Raw genomic sequence first — 17,578 nt, 5'->3', positions numbered from 1 at the left:
CTGGAGGAGGAATGGAACTAGATATGAGGTAGAAACTAGTGAGTTCTGCTTTTCAAAACCAGAAGGAAGGAAGAGAAAATGAGAGGAACCCAAAACAAAGAATTTGAGGGAAACACTAAATAAGAGTAATGGGTTTGAAAAGAGTGTAGCTCCCCCACCCCCAAATATGTCCATACGTCCACAGGGTGGGCAGAAGTCATTGGAGTGGACAGACCAGTGGTGCTCGGTGGTAAGATGTCTGTGAAAGGCACTGTCAGTGATGATCGGCATCAGAGGAGCCACGAGCATCTGAAAACCACCCACCGTTACTGAAGAAACTTGGCTCATCCTAGCTGCCATTCCCATTGATGTGTGGTAAGGACCTCCCTCAAAATGCCCCCAGTCATGCCTCCAGTCTTTTTTTTTTTTTTAATATTCTATTTATTTGTCAGAGAGAGAGAGAGAGCACAAGCAAGGGGAGAAGCAGGCTCCCCACTTAGCAAGGAGCCCGATGTCAGATTTGATCCCAGGACCCTGGAATAATTATCTGAGCCGAAGGCAGATGCTTAACCAACTGAGCCACCAGGCATCCCATGATTAGGACTTTTCTTTGCCCTTGTTCCATTCATTTCCCCGTGACTCTCCTAGCTGTCGCAATATCCTGGGACACAATCTTTTTTGTTTGTTTGTTTGTTGTAAGATTTTATTTGAAAGATCACAAGCAGAGAGGGGGGCAAAGGGAGAGGGAGAAGCAGGCTCCCCACTGACCAAGGAGCCCGAAGTGGAGCTCTAACCCAAGACCATGGGATCACAACATGAGCTGAAGGCAGACGCTTAACCAACTGAGCCACCCAGGTGCCCCTCCTGGGACACAATCTTAAAACCAAGAGAAGGCAGGTGAGAACCTGAAACACACATAGGTTCAGAAAAAGTGAGAGCAGCACTTTCCACCTCCCATTTCTACAAGGTGTTTTTGAGGACAGGGTAGCAAATGGATACACTCAAGAACATCCTGAAAATAAGCAGCTGTTTGGAGCTGAGAGAAAATACAGAATTCATGTATTGAAACTCATCTTTTTTCCAAGCCCTCTAAGCCCTGGAAGTGGCCCAAATCCCCTTGGCCCTTACCACAGGACCCTCTCAAGGTCTTAACTGTTAGGGAGCAAGGAAGGGATTCTTCTTCTTTTTTTTAAGAATTTATTTATTATTTATTTGACAAAGATCACAAGTAGGCAGAGAGGCAGGCAGAGAGAGAGGAGGAAGCAGGCTCCCCGCTGAGCAGAGCACCCGAGGAGGGGGTCGATCCCAGGACCCTGGGATCATGACCTGAGCCGAAGGCAGAGGCTTAATCCACTGAGCCACCCAGGTGCCCCTCATGCTGCAGCCTTATTTTTAAGTGTAGGGAAATAAGCATCTCCTTGTTTTTAAAGGAGAAAATGGCATTTAAAACTTAGAGGAGAAAATGTTTCAAGGAGGACAAAACTTAGGTATTCTCAGAAGAAAAACTCCACTCAAGAACTGGAATTATTAATGGCTTGTCTTATTCTCAACAATGTTCCTATTTATCATGTAGAATAGGGCAACCGTGAACACACACACTCTTTCCTGCTGCATGAGAGCCAAAGACATTCTGCTAGGCAAAGGGATTTATCTAACCTCTCTTTGTCAATACAAGCACATCTCAGAAATCCTACTCTACAAATGTTGCAGTTTTTTATTTGCGAAAGGTTAGAACACCTCCGTTTTTGAACCTCCAATAGCTCCGAATCATAAGACCTCAGTAGGAGGCAGACAAGAATAAATCACCTGCTCTGTTCTTATTCAAGTAAGCAAGAAAACTATTACTCTTCATAGATTGTTCTTACTAACTTCTGGATAAATCATACCAAAAGTATTCAGTGATGGCTTATGATAGGTAAGGCACTGATGATACAGAGATTGGTATAGGATTGACAAAAATGCAGAAGGTAGGGGTGCCTGGGTGGCTCAGTCTGTTAATCATCTGCTTTTAACTCAGATCATGATCCAAGGGATGCTGGGATCAAGCCCCACATCGGGTTCCATGCTCAGCAGGGAGTCTGCTTCTCCTCTGCCTCTGCTGCTACACCTGCTGCTCGTGCTCTCTCTCTCTCTCTCTCTCTCTCGCTTTCTCTCTAGCCCTCTCTTAAGTAAATAAAATCTTTTTAAAAATGCAGAAGGATATTTTACATGTTTCCTGCACCTGAACAGAACTTTCTGCCAGATTATTTAACAATAATGTTTACATTTACCTGGACTTCACACTGTAGTATCCAGAAATAGAATTACCAAGAGTGGAAATTAGTTTAAGGTTATTTTAATTATGCATTAAGATGATATGTAATGTTTAGAGACATCCCCAAATGTAATACACTACCTTGATTTTCTGAACAACATGTTATTTTTAGTAACTGCCATGACAAGCAGGCTTTCTTTGATTAGTTTTATTTGAATAAAGCAAAACTTGAGGTAAATGGTCTTCCAGGTGACTACTTTTTGCACTTACATCCTAATAGAACACCTTTCTGACAGCAAAGGTGTTAGAACATACTGTCAAAATTCTCAGGACATGAACTGATGTTCTTACAGAAATGAGCCCCTCTGTTGCATTCCTACTGGTCATTGGTTTTCTAGGGCACGGGAATCTTGGATTCCATAATATTTATGGCTTTTTGGAGGATCTCTAAGATTGGTGCCAGAGTTCTGACAATTTGCTCCAACTGATTTACAACTGACTCCATGGTATTCTTGAAATGTTCAGCTTTTAACACATCCTGCAATTTTTTCAAGATGTCTGCTGTACCGATTTTGGATGGACCCGGACTTTGGTTTTTCTCTGAGGTGTTGGCCCCTGATTGGTCTTCAGTGTCTTTTTGATAGAAGTCACTTAACTGAAGTTTCATGATAGGACATGTCATCAAGAGTGAAAGAGAAGATTCCAAAGTGCCAAGAATGTTACTGCTATTCAGTGCAGCAACAATGACTGGTGTGTGAACATTCTTGAACATTTCTCTAGCTGACTGCTGCAGCTCCTTGACATTGGTACTCTTCTCAACCATAGAGCAAATCGCTGTCGCAATCTTGGAACTTAAAGGTTCCTTTTGCATCTGGTCGTACTTTGCCTCCAGGACACACTGTAACTCCTTAAAGATTGTGAATAGTTGTTCAAAGACATCCTTAACGTTAGCATCTTCCTTCACAGCCAGGGAGTGGATCTGGGCATTCATAGTGCTGTTAAACGATTCTATAAGTGTGTTAGTGAAGGCAACAAGATCTTGCATGTGAAAGAAAAATGTTTTGGCAGCTTGCACCAGCCTCTCTTTATCCTTTTCTGACTCTGAAGACATTTCTCCAGCACAAAAGTTTCAGCACTGCAAAACAAAGTAGTAATCCAGATAAAAACTTATTTATTTGTCAACCGTAAAGAGACTGATCTTAAAATCTAAATGTGGAAAATAACCGCTGTCAAGGGTAGGAAAGCTACACCAGCTATGGAGCAGGAATTAATCCTGTGCTTTAATAAAAATAACAAAAAGATAATAATTAAAAGATTTTCAGCCAAGATTGAATATCGTGCACTGGACCCTCATATTGGATATGCTGATATACAGAGTAACCAGTTCTTAGGCATTATCCTCAATAACTATCCGATCTAGTGGAGAAGATTGTATAGAGCTTAAAAATTACATAGAAGAGCTCTGGTTCCAGTTAAGATAGAGCAAGCAGATGCGGTACAATCTTTCCTACGGAGTAGAACTAAAAATCCTGGACAGAAAAATTAAGTAACCATCAGATAACTCTGAAAGGTGAGTAACAGCAGACCAAAGAGGTAGTGTACTGCACTTCAAAGATGATCAAGGCCATCTGACGCCAACTCCCAAGATGTCTGTCTTGCCTGAGAATGTTTCTGTACTTTCAGTACAACTCATCCTCTTCTGCCATAGAGAGGAGTGTTGATGTCTCTAACCGATGTTCATGAGGAGAGTTCTGGAGGAGACATAAAAAAATAGGACTGTGAACGTGGCCCCAGGGGTCCCAAACCAGAAATCCACAGGCAAAGTCCAACCCGCCGATGTGCTTTGTTTGACCCAACAATTGCTTGTATCAACTTCTAAATTTAAAAACTGAAAGATAGAAATCTGGATTGCTATTGCTTATTGAAAAAAAAATGAGATTAATTGGCAGCACAAAGCCCACATTATGAGTTAGGAAAAGTGACTAGATCTATGGCTGCCCTCTTCAAAGTTGGCTTTTACCATCTACACCCCATGGTCTGACACTAAGGGTTTCAAGTACGTGCATCTCGTCCTACCCACTAGTATAGTTTATATGAAGGAAGCTTCCTGAAATCCTCCTCATATTACCTCACAATAAAAAACTTCAATGAGGGGTGCCTGGCTGGCTCAGTGGGTTAAGCCACTGCCTTCAGCTCAGGTCATGATCTCAGGGTCCTGGGATCAAGTCCTGCATCAGGCTCTCTGCTCAGCAGGGAGCCTGCTTCCCTCTCTCTCTCTGCCTGCCTCTCTGCCTACTTGTGATCTCTCTCTGTCAAATAAATAAATAAAATCTTAAAAAAAAAAAAAGCTTCAATGATTCACTATTGCCTAGTGAATAAGACACAACTTGCTGGCATGGCGTTTAAGATCATCTAGACTGCTCTCAATTTTCCACTACTCCCTTCCCTCACTGGCTCTCGCGTATATCCTGGGTCACCAGTGTAATGGACTAAGTTTATGCCCTGAAAATGCTCCCAACATTTTGCTAGCCCCTTTGTTCATAGTATTCCCTCCACCTGCATTCTCTCCTCCCGACCCCACCCCACACTTCTATTGAAATCCTACTTGTCCATCCATCGTTACTTCAGATACACTGTCTACACACATCCTATTTCCCTTTTATCCCCGTACCTCGTAAGCCCCAGGATATGTCAAGTGCAAAATGATCCACTGGGACAGAAGTAAAATAGTACTCCACTTAGTTCTCCTTTAAAACTATAGAACAGCGCCTTCAGATTTTATGTATCTCCTAGCTGGACTCTCAGTGCTGTATCCTCTACCCACCCCATAACAACAGAAATGAGTGTTGTTAATGTTAAGACAAATGGCTACCATTTAGGAAGGTTTTGCCATATATCAAGCACTCTGCCAAATTCTTTACATGCATTATCTCATTTAATCCATATGACAACCCATCAATTACAAACTAATACATCACACAATGAAAGCCTGGGTTGCTCAGTCGGTTAAGCGGCTGCCTTCAGCTCAGGTCATGATCCTAGCGTCCTGGGATTGAGTCCCACATCGGGCTTCTTGCTTGGCGGGGAGCCTGCTTCTCCTTTTGCCTCTGCCTGCCACTCTGTCTGCCTGTGCTCGCTCTTGCTCTCTCTCTCTCTCTAACAAATAAATAAGTCAATAAAATATTTTAAAAAAGGGGGACGCCTGGGTGGCTCAGTTGGTTAAGCAGCTGCCTTCGGCTCAGGTCATGATCCCAGTGTCCTGGGATCGAGTCCCACATCGGGCTCCTTGCTCAGCAGGGAGCCTGCTTCTCCCTCTGCCTCTGCCTGCCATTCTGTCTGCCTGTGCTCGCTCTCTCCCCCTCTCTCTCTTTGATAAATAAATAAAATCTTTAAAAAATATATTTAAAAAAAGAAAGAAAAAAATTAAGTTAAGTGACTTTTCCAGGGCTACATGGCTAGTAAGAGATATTTGGATACACAAAATCAGGACCATCCAATTCTAAAGCCCATGTTTTGTTTTGTTTTTTTCCACTAAGTTATGGGGGCTGGGGTGATTGTTTGCTTCTGAGGTGTCCCTGCTGTAGAGGAATCCATGGAGGTGAGGACAAAATGTAGAGGGAAAAGCACGAAAGACTGTTCTAAGCTTTAAGAGAAAGGAGTCAAGTTAGTCTTTAAGGCTTTCCTATGGTCAAGGCATTCACCGACACCGTGAGAGATGGTGATAAAGAGCAGGAAAGAAGAGCGCACGCACAAAAACCACATTTGGTTGCAAATATCTGGGTTTTTATCTCTTGAGAACAGAAACGAAGGCATCAGCAACAGATGGAGGTCTGAATGCAACAGAAGGTAAAGGAAACTTATGTGTGGAATAGATGGCAAGACAGAATCGCAGAACCTGGGAGCTACGCAGAGCCATCGTCTCTGCTGAGCTGAATTAGCTTGGTCGTACAGCACTTTTCAACCATAAAGTCCATTAAGGAATAGACAGTTATATGTCTCGCTTCTTTATTTGCCTTTCAAATTAGATGACTTAATACATACTAATTTTATATTAATATAGGAAATAGAAGAATTCAGAGAATGAGGATTGCAGAAATAGTAGATAAAGCGGACAGGCAGAGGGACCCAGCAGAGACCAGCAAAGGCTGTAAGTCATCACATTCCATGGAAACATCCAGATGAAAAAGCCCTTTGACAATATTCCTAAACAACCACTGGGACTACTGAACTCAGAAACACAGCAAGGTAAGCGGTATGGCTATTTCTACTAATATTGGTATGATATTCTGTTTCTCTGGATTAAAGGGTATTTGAAATAACATGTCAGTCTTGAATCCTAGCCATGAATATAATAAAGTCACAAAACAACTTTGTTTTAAGAGGATCCGATGGCCGCTTTCTTCTGAGTATTTATTTCTCTGAAGACACCAGATAAAGAAGAAAATGAACAATTTCTGTAACTGATTAAGTCCGAGGGGAAGAGAAAGCAGTAAAGATAGCAGTTTTAGAAAGCACTGAGGACAAGACGACACCTGTGTATTGTTTACATGGATTGTAGCATTTCTTTTTATGTCTCTAACATCAATATAAGTACTCAGGATCTGTGAAAGAAGGAATGTACAATCTAATACTAGTTAATTTATAGAGTTTCTGCTTTCTCATAAACTATATTACATTTAAATGCTGTCTGTCTCCAAACAGACTGTTATCTTCTTGAGGGCACAGAACATTGTCTACCTTTTTTTTTTTTTTTCCTAATGTCTTAAGGCATAGAAGTAGAGGATTCTCCCCTGAGCATTTAACAAAGGCTGATGAATGTCACTGATATTCTGCTTTCTGGTCCAGAAACGTTCTTTAGAACTTACATCAGAAAGAGTGTCATCCCACCATCAACAACTTCTTGGTTTGGTTTTGTTTTAATTAAAGGCCAGGGTTTTGATTTAAATTAAAGGAGGAGTCTCAGAACTAGTCAGTAACTGCTATTTTCTCTTGAAAAGCTAGTGGTTTCACCTATCCCCTACTCCCAAACTCCCAAATAAGTGAACTTCCCAGGATAGCTGGACCCAATAATAGGACAGTGAGGAAAGTGACAGCAGGGAGAAATGGAAAAACTCAGAGAGTATGAATGACTCAACACTGGAGGCTGAGATGTGTTTTCTTTGTCTCTTTTTCCTTAATTGTTGCTATGGGAATAGTTCAAACATACACAGAAGTGGAGATGATAAAATAATCAAGTGTCATATACCCATAACCTAGTGTCAAAAATTTTCAAAACAAACTTGATCTTATTTCCTCTGTAACTCTATTCCGCACTCCCTTCCAGATTCTTTGGAAGCCAGTCTCATAGATCATGTGTATCATATCATCATTCACACACCACCATGTATTTCTGCAAAAGCAAAAACTCTTCTTTTTGAAATTTAACTCTGTGCTTCCCAAATTAACTATATATTTAACAGAACTATCTTTGGCTTTGAAACATACACAGTGCCTTGCTATGAAAATTTACTTTTGATGATGGTATAAAAGTTTTTGGAATGCAATTTGCAATACATATTAAAAGATAACCATAATAAAAACTTTATGTCTCATGGATTATACAATTCTTCTGGAAATTTATCCTGAGGAAATAATTGAGATAATTGGAAATGGGGAAAAAACTCTGTATTAAAATGCCCACTACAATACTGTGATAGGGAAATAACTGGGTACTTATTAAATTATGGTTGATATCTTATGGAATATTTCATATAATAAAATTATTAGAAAACTAAGAATTTAGGCAGGTGTTTAAGTAAATTAATGTCAGATGAAAATTTAGGCAGGTGTTTAAGTAAATTAATGTCAGATGTAAGATAAATTAATGTATTTCAACTTGGTAAAAATATTTACACATTTAAACAAACTTTAGGAAGGAACAACGAAAAAAATTTAAGATGGTAGGTTTATGGGTTTTTCTTTCTTTATTTTTAAAGCGTTTATATATTAGTTGAATTGACTTTATACTTTAAAGTACTTTTTTATCAAATCTTTTACTTATAATTTCTTCATGTTATAATTCTACCATCTATCAAAACATGTATCACATGTCACTTTCTCCACAAAGCTTCCTCTAATCACCTCAATATAATTTCCTTCTTTAAATTTCTGTAACACTTGACATTTAGCTACTGTTATTCACAAAATTATCCTGAGAATTTTTTATTTGAATATGTGATAATCAATACATTTTCACTTTGGAAAGTGATTCCTTTCCCCCCAAAATTAAAACAACTCTACAGTATCTCTAAATAAATCTTAACTTTTACAGACAATACATCAATACATCTCTGCTATTTCTTATACACTCTTTGATCTTGAATGTTGATCTTCTCATTTCAAAAAAATTGACAAGGTTAGTTTCAGTGAGAATCCATTTCAGATTAGTCTTTGTTTCCATTCCAGTTTCAGAAGATACGCTGACCACTGGAATCAGCCATTCCAAGTTTCTTTTATTGTCTGAAATAACAAGTAATATTACATATACAATAACAGTGCATGTGATTTCCGAACCTCCTTTGGAAACAAAGCAACAGAACTCTCATTAAATTAAATTTTAAGCACCCACGGTCCAAATACAGCAACAAGCAAGCTCTGGGGCTTCAGCAAAGGCTAGGGTGAAAAAAGCATGCTGGGGAGCAAGAGCGCCACCTGCTGGCCATCAATTCTTCATCAGGCTGCCTTACCGCTCTTAGGACCTACCTCATATGAACCCCGACAACAAAATACTCAAATAATGGTAGAAACACAGCAGTTCAGCAGTGGATGCTAACTGTGCAGAGTGAACTTTTCACAGACAATGAGCACTATCATCTGATAATAAACAATGTAAAAATCACATTTTTCACACCAACGGTGCAAGTATTAAGAACTGGATTAAGAATAACATTTAGCTACTTATAAGCACCAATCTTTAAAATTCATTTATAAAGTGACTTTGAAATGACTTATAAGGGGTGCCTGGCAGGCTCAGTCAGTAGAGCATGTGACTCTTGATCTCAGGGTTATGAGTTCATCCCTGTGTTGGGCACAGAGCCTAACTAAAAAGAAAAAAGATACTTATTTTATTTTTAGAGATTTTACTTATTCATTCCAGGGGCAGGGAGCAGAGGGAGAGGGACAAGAGGATCTCGAGCTTTGTGCAGAGCGCAACGCAAGGCTCGATTTCAAGAACCCGAGATCCTGACCTGAGCCAAAACTGAGAGCCAGACACAACCAACTGAGCTACCCAGGCACCCTAAAAGAAATGTTTGTTTGGTTTTTTTTAAGATTTTATTTATTTATTTGACACAGAGAGAGACACAGTGAGAGAAGGAACAGAAGCAGAGGGAGTGGGAGAGGGAGAAGCAGGCTTCCTGCCAAACAGGGAGCCCTACTCCGGGCTCAGGACCCTGGGATCTGACCCTTAATGACTGAGCCATCCAGGTGCCCCAAGAAATGATTTTTAAAAGACTGAATTTTAAAGTCAATATTTAAAAGGTCATGCCTGAAAATGTAGTAAGATAGGGAAAAGTATGTATGGCCCAGACATCTTTTAGGTAATTATTATATATTGTTGGTAAGATATCCCTTAAGGTGTGCGGAAGTAACAACTAGGATCTTCAAGGAAGGCAACTCCAACTGATTTCAAGGCTTTTGTTTTGCTGAGTGAAGTAAACACTTTGCAAGTCAGAGCTTAGTTTAATTGTCAGAGGCAATACTGGAAATGCTGCACTTTGCTAACTCTTTTTCCGTGTGGTGTATAACCTCTCCTCTAAGTATCAAGTATATATCTAAGAATAACAGTTTGAAAGGGAACAAATTATTAACCTTCCCTAAATTACTAAATGTTCCCATATAGCCCTAATGTTAATACATATTAACCTGCAGATTGTTGAAAATTTGAATTTGCACAAATGAAGCACGAGCCTTATAATTTCAAATGACATAATACTTTCAGCTCAACAAGTGGTTTGAAGTCTGGCTTAACTATTTAACTAGATTAAAAATGCCATAAAAGCAGGACCCATGTCCTTTTCATTTTGTGTGCTCTATAAAGTTCGGCATGGGGCGCCTGGGTGGCTCAGTGGGTCAAGCCGCTGCCTTCGGCTCAGGTCATGATCCCAGGGTCCTGGGATCGAGTCCCACATCGGGCTCTCTGCTCAGCGGGGGGCCTGCTTCCCTTCCTCTCTCTTTGATCTCTTCCCTTCCTCTCTCCTACTGTGATCTCTCTCTATCAAATAAATAAATAAAATCTTTAAAAAAAAAAAAAAGTTCGGCATGTTACCTTATCCATAGTAAGGTACTAGTCCATTAGATAATTTGTTACTGAATTATTAAACTGCTTCCTTCACCAGGCTCTTCAAATTTCACCTGTCCAAAAATAATTCATTAGTTTCACCTTCAAACCCTACCTCTTCCTCACCTAATTCTCTATTGTTTATCTCACTGTTGGGATGAAAATAATTTTGAACTGTGTTCAGTCCTGGGAAGGTATGAGGGCAGGCCTGCTGAAGATCTGCAAGGCATAAGGAATCCTCCCAAAGTCCTTCCCCAACACAAAAGGAGCTAGGAAGGTAAGCCCAACTCAGAAAAATACAAGTCCTTTTATGTTAGATTTGAAAAATAATTCTAAGCACATTATGACATCTTACTCAAACTTGTTACTGACACAGAATTATAGACTGCTATCTGGAAACTGGGAGGAAGGTATAAAAGTGCATGTGTCAGGCCTTGAGGATGTAAAAGAAAGAAAATACAATTGAAAGAGTACTTGGGTCTTTGATTTCTGGTAAGATTGAAGTCTTTTTATCAATTAATTAGCTACCATGCTTTTACTGTACAGAGTTGCTTGCTCATTTAGCTGTTAGATAACTACTGTTTTTCTTATTGATAGCAACTGTCATTAGAAATTCATACTTCGTTTTTCTTGCATTTTTCCCAGTTTCTTTTTAATTCTTTTTACATAGCCATCCTTGTTTGTCAAATTTTTGTGTGACTTTTTTCCTTTGATTTTAAGCTTATAAAGCCTTCCTCCATACAGACATTTGAAAATGATCAATTTTCTTCTATTTTATCATTTTTTTTTTTTACAAATATTACACTAACTTTTTAAAATTAATTTCTAAAGGCGCCTGGGTGGCTCAGTGGGTTAAACCCTCTGCGTTGGGCTCAGGTCATGATCCCACGGTCCTGGGATCAAGCCCCCACATCGGGCTCTCTTCTCAGCAGGGAGCCTGCTTCCTCTTCTCTCTCTGCCTGCCTTTCTGCCTACTTGTGATCTCTGTCTGTCAAATAAATAAATACAATCTTTTAAAAAAAATTAATTTCTAGGGACGCCTGGGTGGCTCAATCGTTGGGTTCAGTCATTCGGCTCAGGTCATGATCCTGTGGTCCTAGGATCGAGACCCACCTTGGGTTCCCTACTCAGTGGGAAGCCTGCTTCTCCCTCTCCCAGTCCCCCTGACTGTATTCCTTCTCTTACTCTCTCTCTCTCTGTCAAATAAATAAATAACCTTTTAAATTTTTTAAAAATAGGGGCACCTGGGTGGCTCAGTGGGTTAAAACCTCTGCCTTCAGCTCAGGTCATGATCTCAGGACCCTGGGATGGAGCCCTGCTTCAGGCTCTCTGCTCAGTGGAGACCTTGCTTCCTCCTCTCTCTCTGCCTGCCTCTCTGCCTCTCTGCCTACTTGTGATTTCTGTCAAATAAATAAATAAACTCTTTTTAAAAAAATTTTTAATAAAATAAAATTAATTTCTAACCCCAAAACTAGCTCATTGTGCCAGGAACGTTTTCAATTATTATTGATTTGAAAGTCTATATTTATCATATATTAAATATTATTATTAATAATATAATATTATTAATATTAAATGTATAGAAGAGTCTGTTTCCAGAACTATTTTGTTCCATGATTCCATCTACTCCTGCAACCTGTACAATACTAATATTATTTTTATGATGCTTTAATATTTGGGGAGGATAAAGTCCCATCATTACTTTTTCCTGAAAAAAAATCTCATCTATTAGTTTTGTTTGATTTTGTTTCAACTCTTGGAAGAAAAGAAAAAGAAAATGGAGTCCTCTACATCTGTGTGGGACCTGGGTACATTTCTCCTCAAGTAAATAACACCCTGACTTTTTATTTTACGATTAATTTGTCAAGGTGTGTTAAAACAGTAAGTTAAACTGACCACTTGGAAGTATTCAGCCTCCTATCCTGGAGGAAGTCTCATCTCTCCATTTGTTCATCTTTAGGTAAATAGAACAACATACCTTTTTCTGGAAGCTATGCCTTCAGATAAAGGCAAATGATAACTGCTAGAGATATTTTACACTTTCGCAAGCTAAGAAAGACTCCTCTCACCTAAATATCTGAATAGGAATGTAGTTGATGATCTTCTGAATTCAAAGTAAGAAACTGGAGTTTTCACTTCATGATAATATCTGAAAACTAGAAACCAAAAAAGGAAAAGGTTGAATGGAAAATTTCTGGAAGAAAAAAGGAGAAACAAAGTCCACATTCATGGTTATCAAAGTACAGTTTTGTCACCCAACGGTGAGCTGGGGAATATTTAATAAATCCTCAACAATTTCTTTAAATGAAATTGAGATATTTTCTAAGTATTGCTGTGGAAATTTGTGTAACACATGGGTTTGAGTGTGTGTGTGTGTGTGTGTGTGTGTGCTGGATTTGAAACAAAGATGCAAATGAATTTCTGACTGTGATAAGTTTATTCTATTAGGGATACCAAAGCATTTTTCTAAACTGAACAGCGTAAATGATTATGTTCTCAATCCACTTAAAATCCCCTTCCTATTTCTAAATTATATCTTTATGGCTTGGAGGGACAGGCTCTTTTCATGTTTACTTTCTTGAGAGAAAAATATCATTCTTTCATTCTATGCTTGTGAGATTCCCCATATCTAGGCTAAAAGCCATGGTCTCAGAGTGGATAGGGCCCAAGTTCATTAGGATGTTGTTTACTCAAGAGAGAATGTGCCAGACACCACAGATATTTCATTCTCTCTTTTCTTCTAAGAGTTTCAACTAAAAATTAAAGTGCCAAGCACATAGGAAGACTATGCGACGTATGCATATTGTAAGATTGTTCTCACAGGCCTCAAATTTTTTAACCAAATAAACTCTGAACATGCTTGTTCCTATTTTCTCTGCATAATACTCTAAGCGAGAAGAACAAACACAAGAAGGCTCCAGCCTGATTCATTGTATTCATTCTACTGCATCCTCTTGCCACTTACTCTTTAATACTTTCATGAAATGGCATTATTTCCTTTCTAAGGCCAATTCTAGCTAATCTTCACTGTGCCCAAGTGCATTATAAACCATTCTAAATAATTTAACTTCTAAGCTTTGCAAATGAGACCACAGAGGTAATCATAATGGCGCTGTCCCTGCACCATGCCCACTCTCTCCCCCAGAGATTTTAATCTAAAGAATGTTTCATATATACCCTTAACATGAAAAGTTTTTGTAAAGATTCTGTGTGTTGCCTTTGATGACCCCTAGGCTTAGAGAACAAATAATTTGTTTGTAAAGACATACAGAGTGACTTTAATATTAGAAATTAAGTTAGTCTCTAAACAAAATTAGACATTAATAACCCTGTAAATTCAGAGATTTTTAATATTCTTCTGGCTCTACTAATTTATCTTCCAATATTAGAGAAATCAATCTGGTAGGTGTATTCAGTGTGCTAAGTAGGGTCTGGAAAAATTAAGGAGTGCCGGTCATCAAGAATCAACCATATCAAACTGCAGTCTATGTCAAACCTTATTAAATACAACTTAGAAATAATCACATTTATTTACTAATAACCAGATGCTTGATAAACACAGATCTCCTTATCTAGGATTTCTCTCTACCACAAAAAAAGCTAATGCCTTGTTTATTGCATCGGTAGGTGGCATTGTCACCCCCATTCCCATACACTGACTCTAAGTTTCATAAAAATAATTGCTTTAAAGAACCTGTTGAATTTTCTAAGGAATTCCTTAGATAGCACAGTGCTATTTTTCTACTCATAAAGTAAAAGATTTCTTGGTCAAATGCACACAGACAGCAGGTATTTTTCAAAATTTTTAGTGAAGATTTACTACTTTATTTTTCAGAAATTATATTTGAAACATGTCTCAGAGTGACTTCCTCTACCCAGAGAATCCACGGAGAAGGCAGGAAGTAAACCGTCTTCACCAGCAGCTTCTTGATTGTTTATCTGATAGCTTCCATGCTACTAATAAGCTGATTGAGGTCTTAAACATGCACTTGGGGTGCAACTTGGCTTCCATCGAGATGAAAAGAGATGGGACCATCAAAGAAAACTGTGATATCATCATCCAAGCCATGATGAAAATCCAAACTTACCTGCAAAAGGTTGATGAAGCACTAAAAGATAAGCTAGAGCCAACTCTCTACAGAAAACTTCAGGATATTAAAGAAAGGGAAACAGACAAAATTGCAATAGTACAAAAGGTCATTTCAGTCATCCTGGGAGAAGCTACTTCCGCAGCCAGTGCAGTAGCTGTTAAACTTGTGGGCTCAAACGTCACAACTGGCATCATTAACAAGCTGGTCACTGTGTTAGCTCATATTGGTGCTTCTCTCCTTGGTAGTATAGGGGTTGCCGTTCTTGGCCTTGGCATAGATATGATCTTCCGTGCCATCCTGGGAGCAGTGGAGAAAACGCAGCTTGAAGCAGCCATTAAAAGTTATGAGAAGCATCTTGTGGAATTCAAGTCAGCTTCAGAAAAGTATCATCATGCCATTACTGAGGTCACCAACACAGTGAAACACCAAATGAAATGAACAGCCACGGTGCCACTGGAATATTTTTCTGTGTGTCAATAATAGTGTTTTGCTTCTTGGATTAAGTTCATTTTCCGTTAAGTTTCCAACATGGACAGAAATATAGTTAATAAGTTGGCAAGATGGTTTAAGAGATGCTAAAACTAGAAGACTCCAGAGTTTTCTATCAGCTGGGTCTAGACCCTGTGAGGCAAAAGATATATCCCCAGGATACCTTCTTACTCTGCTCTACCAGATCAACATTACATTAAATGCAATTGGAGAAGAGCAAGTCTAGGTGTTACGTCTTCCTTTTCTTTTCCCCAAAATTCTTAAAATTTACTCTGAGTAAAGAATAACTTTACCACTAGCTTCACACATCATTTAGTTCTAAGGGGATGCACTTGGTAACTTCTGAATAGACACAAACTGTGGGCCTTTGAATTAAATGGAAATTCTAATTTTGACCTTGAGCTTAAGCTCAATTTTCAATAAACTAGAAGAGACTGAAGTATGGGTTGTAACAGTTTACTTTAATGATCAAAGGATGCAAGGGTTCTGTAACTTCCACTAAGTACATCCTATAAATGCAAATGGATTTTTAAAAGATAAAAGTTCAGGGGGACCTTGGTGGCTCAGTGGGTTAAAGCCTCTGTCTTCAGCTCGGGTCATGGTCCCAGGGTCCTGGAATTGAGCCCGATAGGAGCCCCACATCGGGCTCTCTGCTCGACGGAGAACCTGCTTCCCTCTCTCTCTTGCTGCCTGCCTCTCTGCCTACTTGTGATCTCTGTCAGATAAATAAATAAAATCTTTAAAAAAAAAAAGATAAAAGGTAAAACTGAACAGATAAAGGTTCTGTTTCTATAATTGCAACCAACCCTGACCAACTGTGGTGTGATGCTTAAATATTCTTCACGGTAATGTTTGAACACTCTGGAACATTTTTAAAAAAACAAACATGCTTGAACACTCTGGAACATTTGAAAAAAAAAACAAACAAACATGCAAATCCCAGCTACACATGTATAAAATACATTTGGGATGCAGGGGAGGAAGGTGTTACTCTTTTAAGAATTTGTCATTTAAAAGAGAGTCATAATTTATTATAATTTTTCCAAAAAGTGAAACTTCCTTTTCCACACTAGCATAATGAAACTGTCCTTGCTACATAGAACTTTAGGTGCCTCATTTCATTAAATACCTGATTTCAGAAAAATCCAGAGGCTAAGGAGGCCTAACAGTTGTTAATTTCTGCAGACACAGTGTTTTCTAAATCTTTCACCAACTAATGACTCCCCATTGTAACTCTTGGGTTCTACTTACATAATCATTAAGTTGCTGATGTAAGAATGTGTTTGTTATAATTGATTCTTGCATTTTAGTACAAGAAATGTGTTGAAATTTTAAAAGTTCAGCATATCTCAAAAATTAAGCTAGATCAAAGACTAATTTTTCAAATGTACTCTTCATTTTTCTCTTCCGTCACTGCTTCTTAAAATTAGTTGCAAAACTAAATTAGTTCATCTCCAAAATCAAATTGTATTACCTAACTTACAAGTTTTAAACTACAAGACCTTGTTATTGCTCTTTCTGGGACTCAAAATTCAGTCTAAAACCAAATCATGAATTTTCTAGGACAAAGGGTGGTTTAGGTAAGAAACTCACCTTAAATGTTTAAGTGCACATTTAAAATATTGTTAAAAATTAATGTGTATCTCCTTCAGTATTTTGGAGCACTTATAATTGACAGTAAGAACTGACCAATACCTAACAAAGTTTCCTAGAAGGGATATTAAGATCAGAAATAACCAAGGGTATCTCTTAAAAGTATAATGTTTAAATATTAAACTTACCCTTAAGGGGAAAAGACAGGATAAGAGGCTTAGACAAAAAGTGGACAGAAGAGAAGGGAAGGACTAAGACTAGAAACTAAGTGATAATCTGTATGTACGTATAGTGACATCATAAAGGACTTCTAGCTGATGAAAAGACCAAAAGGGAAAAGCAGCCAATATAAAGCAAACTCGCCACTCGTAAATTTAAAACTGACTGCACGTGTATCCCCACATCTCCTCCTCCAAAAAACTCATTGAAATTACTATAATTTCTCGTAGATGAACAATCTGGGACTCCAACACGGGACCTGATCTCTTCGCTCAGGTCTACCTATGTTCTGTGCGCCTGGAAACTTCCAGACGGGCTTGACGCTGGGAAAGCGCAACAAGTGCAGTAGCAAATGTTATGCAGTGATCCACTTTCAAGCAGACACTATCTGTTTGATAGAGATCGCGCTCCCTTACATCAAGAAAAAAAAAAAATCAAAAACTAATACAACTCCAGCCTACAGAGACTGCAAAACCGCTCCCGCACTGGGATCGGCCACTCTCATTCAGCCCTATAAATTGAACTTCCGGAAATTGGGTCAAACTGTCTCGGGCCGTCTTCCCACCAGCCAATCACCTATCCGACCCGCTTCGTTTTTCTTCTTTCTATTGATCTAAAGAAGTGTCAATCAACCCG

At 38.8% G+C, this 17,578-nt stretch overlaps 2 protein-coding genes across 9 annotated transcripts; one reads left to right on the top strand and one right to left on the bottom strand.

Moving 5' to 3' along the window:
- Positions 1-1,436: 1,436 nt before the first annotated feature.
- LOC309870172 (uncharacterized protein C12orf60) lies at positions 1,437-17,514 on the bottom strand. Of its 5 annotated transcripts, XM_082742357.1 has the most exons (4): positions 16,912-17,514; positions 12,620-12,706; positions 3,893-3,984; positions 1,438-3,368 (listed from the first exon to the last, which is right to left on the bottom strand). In XM_082742357.1, exon 4 carries the CDS (start codon positions 3,342-3,344, stop codon positions 2,628-2,630), a length of 717 nt encoding a protein of 238 aa, XP_082598483.1. In that variant the 5' UTR covers positions 3,345-3,368; positions 3,893-3,984; positions 12,620-12,706; positions 16,912-17,514; the 3' UTR covers positions 1,438-2,627. The 5 variants fall into 5 exon arrangements, with proteins under 5 accessions (XP_082598484.1, XP_082598487.1, XP_082598483.1 ...); XM_082742358.1 differs by lacking the exon at positions 3,893-3,984 and having other exon boundaries at positions 1,437-3,368; XM_082742359.1 differs by lacking the exon at positions 12,620-12,706.
- On the top strand, positions 3,392-15,569 carry SMCO3 (single-pass membrane protein with coiled-coil domains 3). 4 transcript variants are annotated; one of them, XM_082742363.1, is made up of 3 exons: positions 3,392-3,803; positions 6,294-6,478; positions 14,386-15,569. In XM_082742363.1, the coding sequence occupies exon 3, from the start codon at positions 14,402-14,404 to the stop codon at positions 15,077-15,079; it is 678 nt and encodes a 225-aa protein (XP_082598489.1). In that variant the 5' UTR covers positions 3,392-3,803; positions 6,294-6,478; positions 14,386-14,401; the 3' UTR covers positions 15,080-15,569. The 4 variants fall into 4 exon arrangements, with proteins under 4 accessions (XP_082598489.1, XP_082598490.1, XP_082598488.1 ...); XM_082742364.1 differs by lacking the exon at positions 3,392-3,803 and adding an exon at positions 10,735-10,827 and having other exon boundaries at positions 6,095-6,478; XM_082742362.1 differs by lacking the exon at positions 3,392-3,803 and having other exon boundaries at positions 6,124-6,478.
- Positions 17,515-17,578: the final 64 nt, after the last annotated feature.

The sequence above is a fragment of the Mustela nivalis genome (assembly GCF_964662115.1).
Source record: "Mustela nivalis genome assembly, chromosome: 7".
NCBI classification, from domain to species: Eukaryota; Metazoa; Chordata; class Mammalia; order Carnivora; family Mustelidae; genus Mustela; species Mustela nivalis.
This window is presented reverse-complemented; position numbering and strand designations above follow the sequence as displayed.

Excerpts from the sequence above, each read along its gene's own strand:
- LOC309870172 (XM_082742358.1), bottom strand. The coding sequence starts at position 3,344 with ATGTCTTCAGAGTCAGAAAAGGATAAAGAGAGGCTGGTGCAAGCTGCC.
- SMCO3 (XM_082742363.1), top strand. The coding sequence starts at position 14,402 with ATGTCTCAGAGTGACTTCCTCTACCCAGAGAATCCACGGAGAAGGCAG.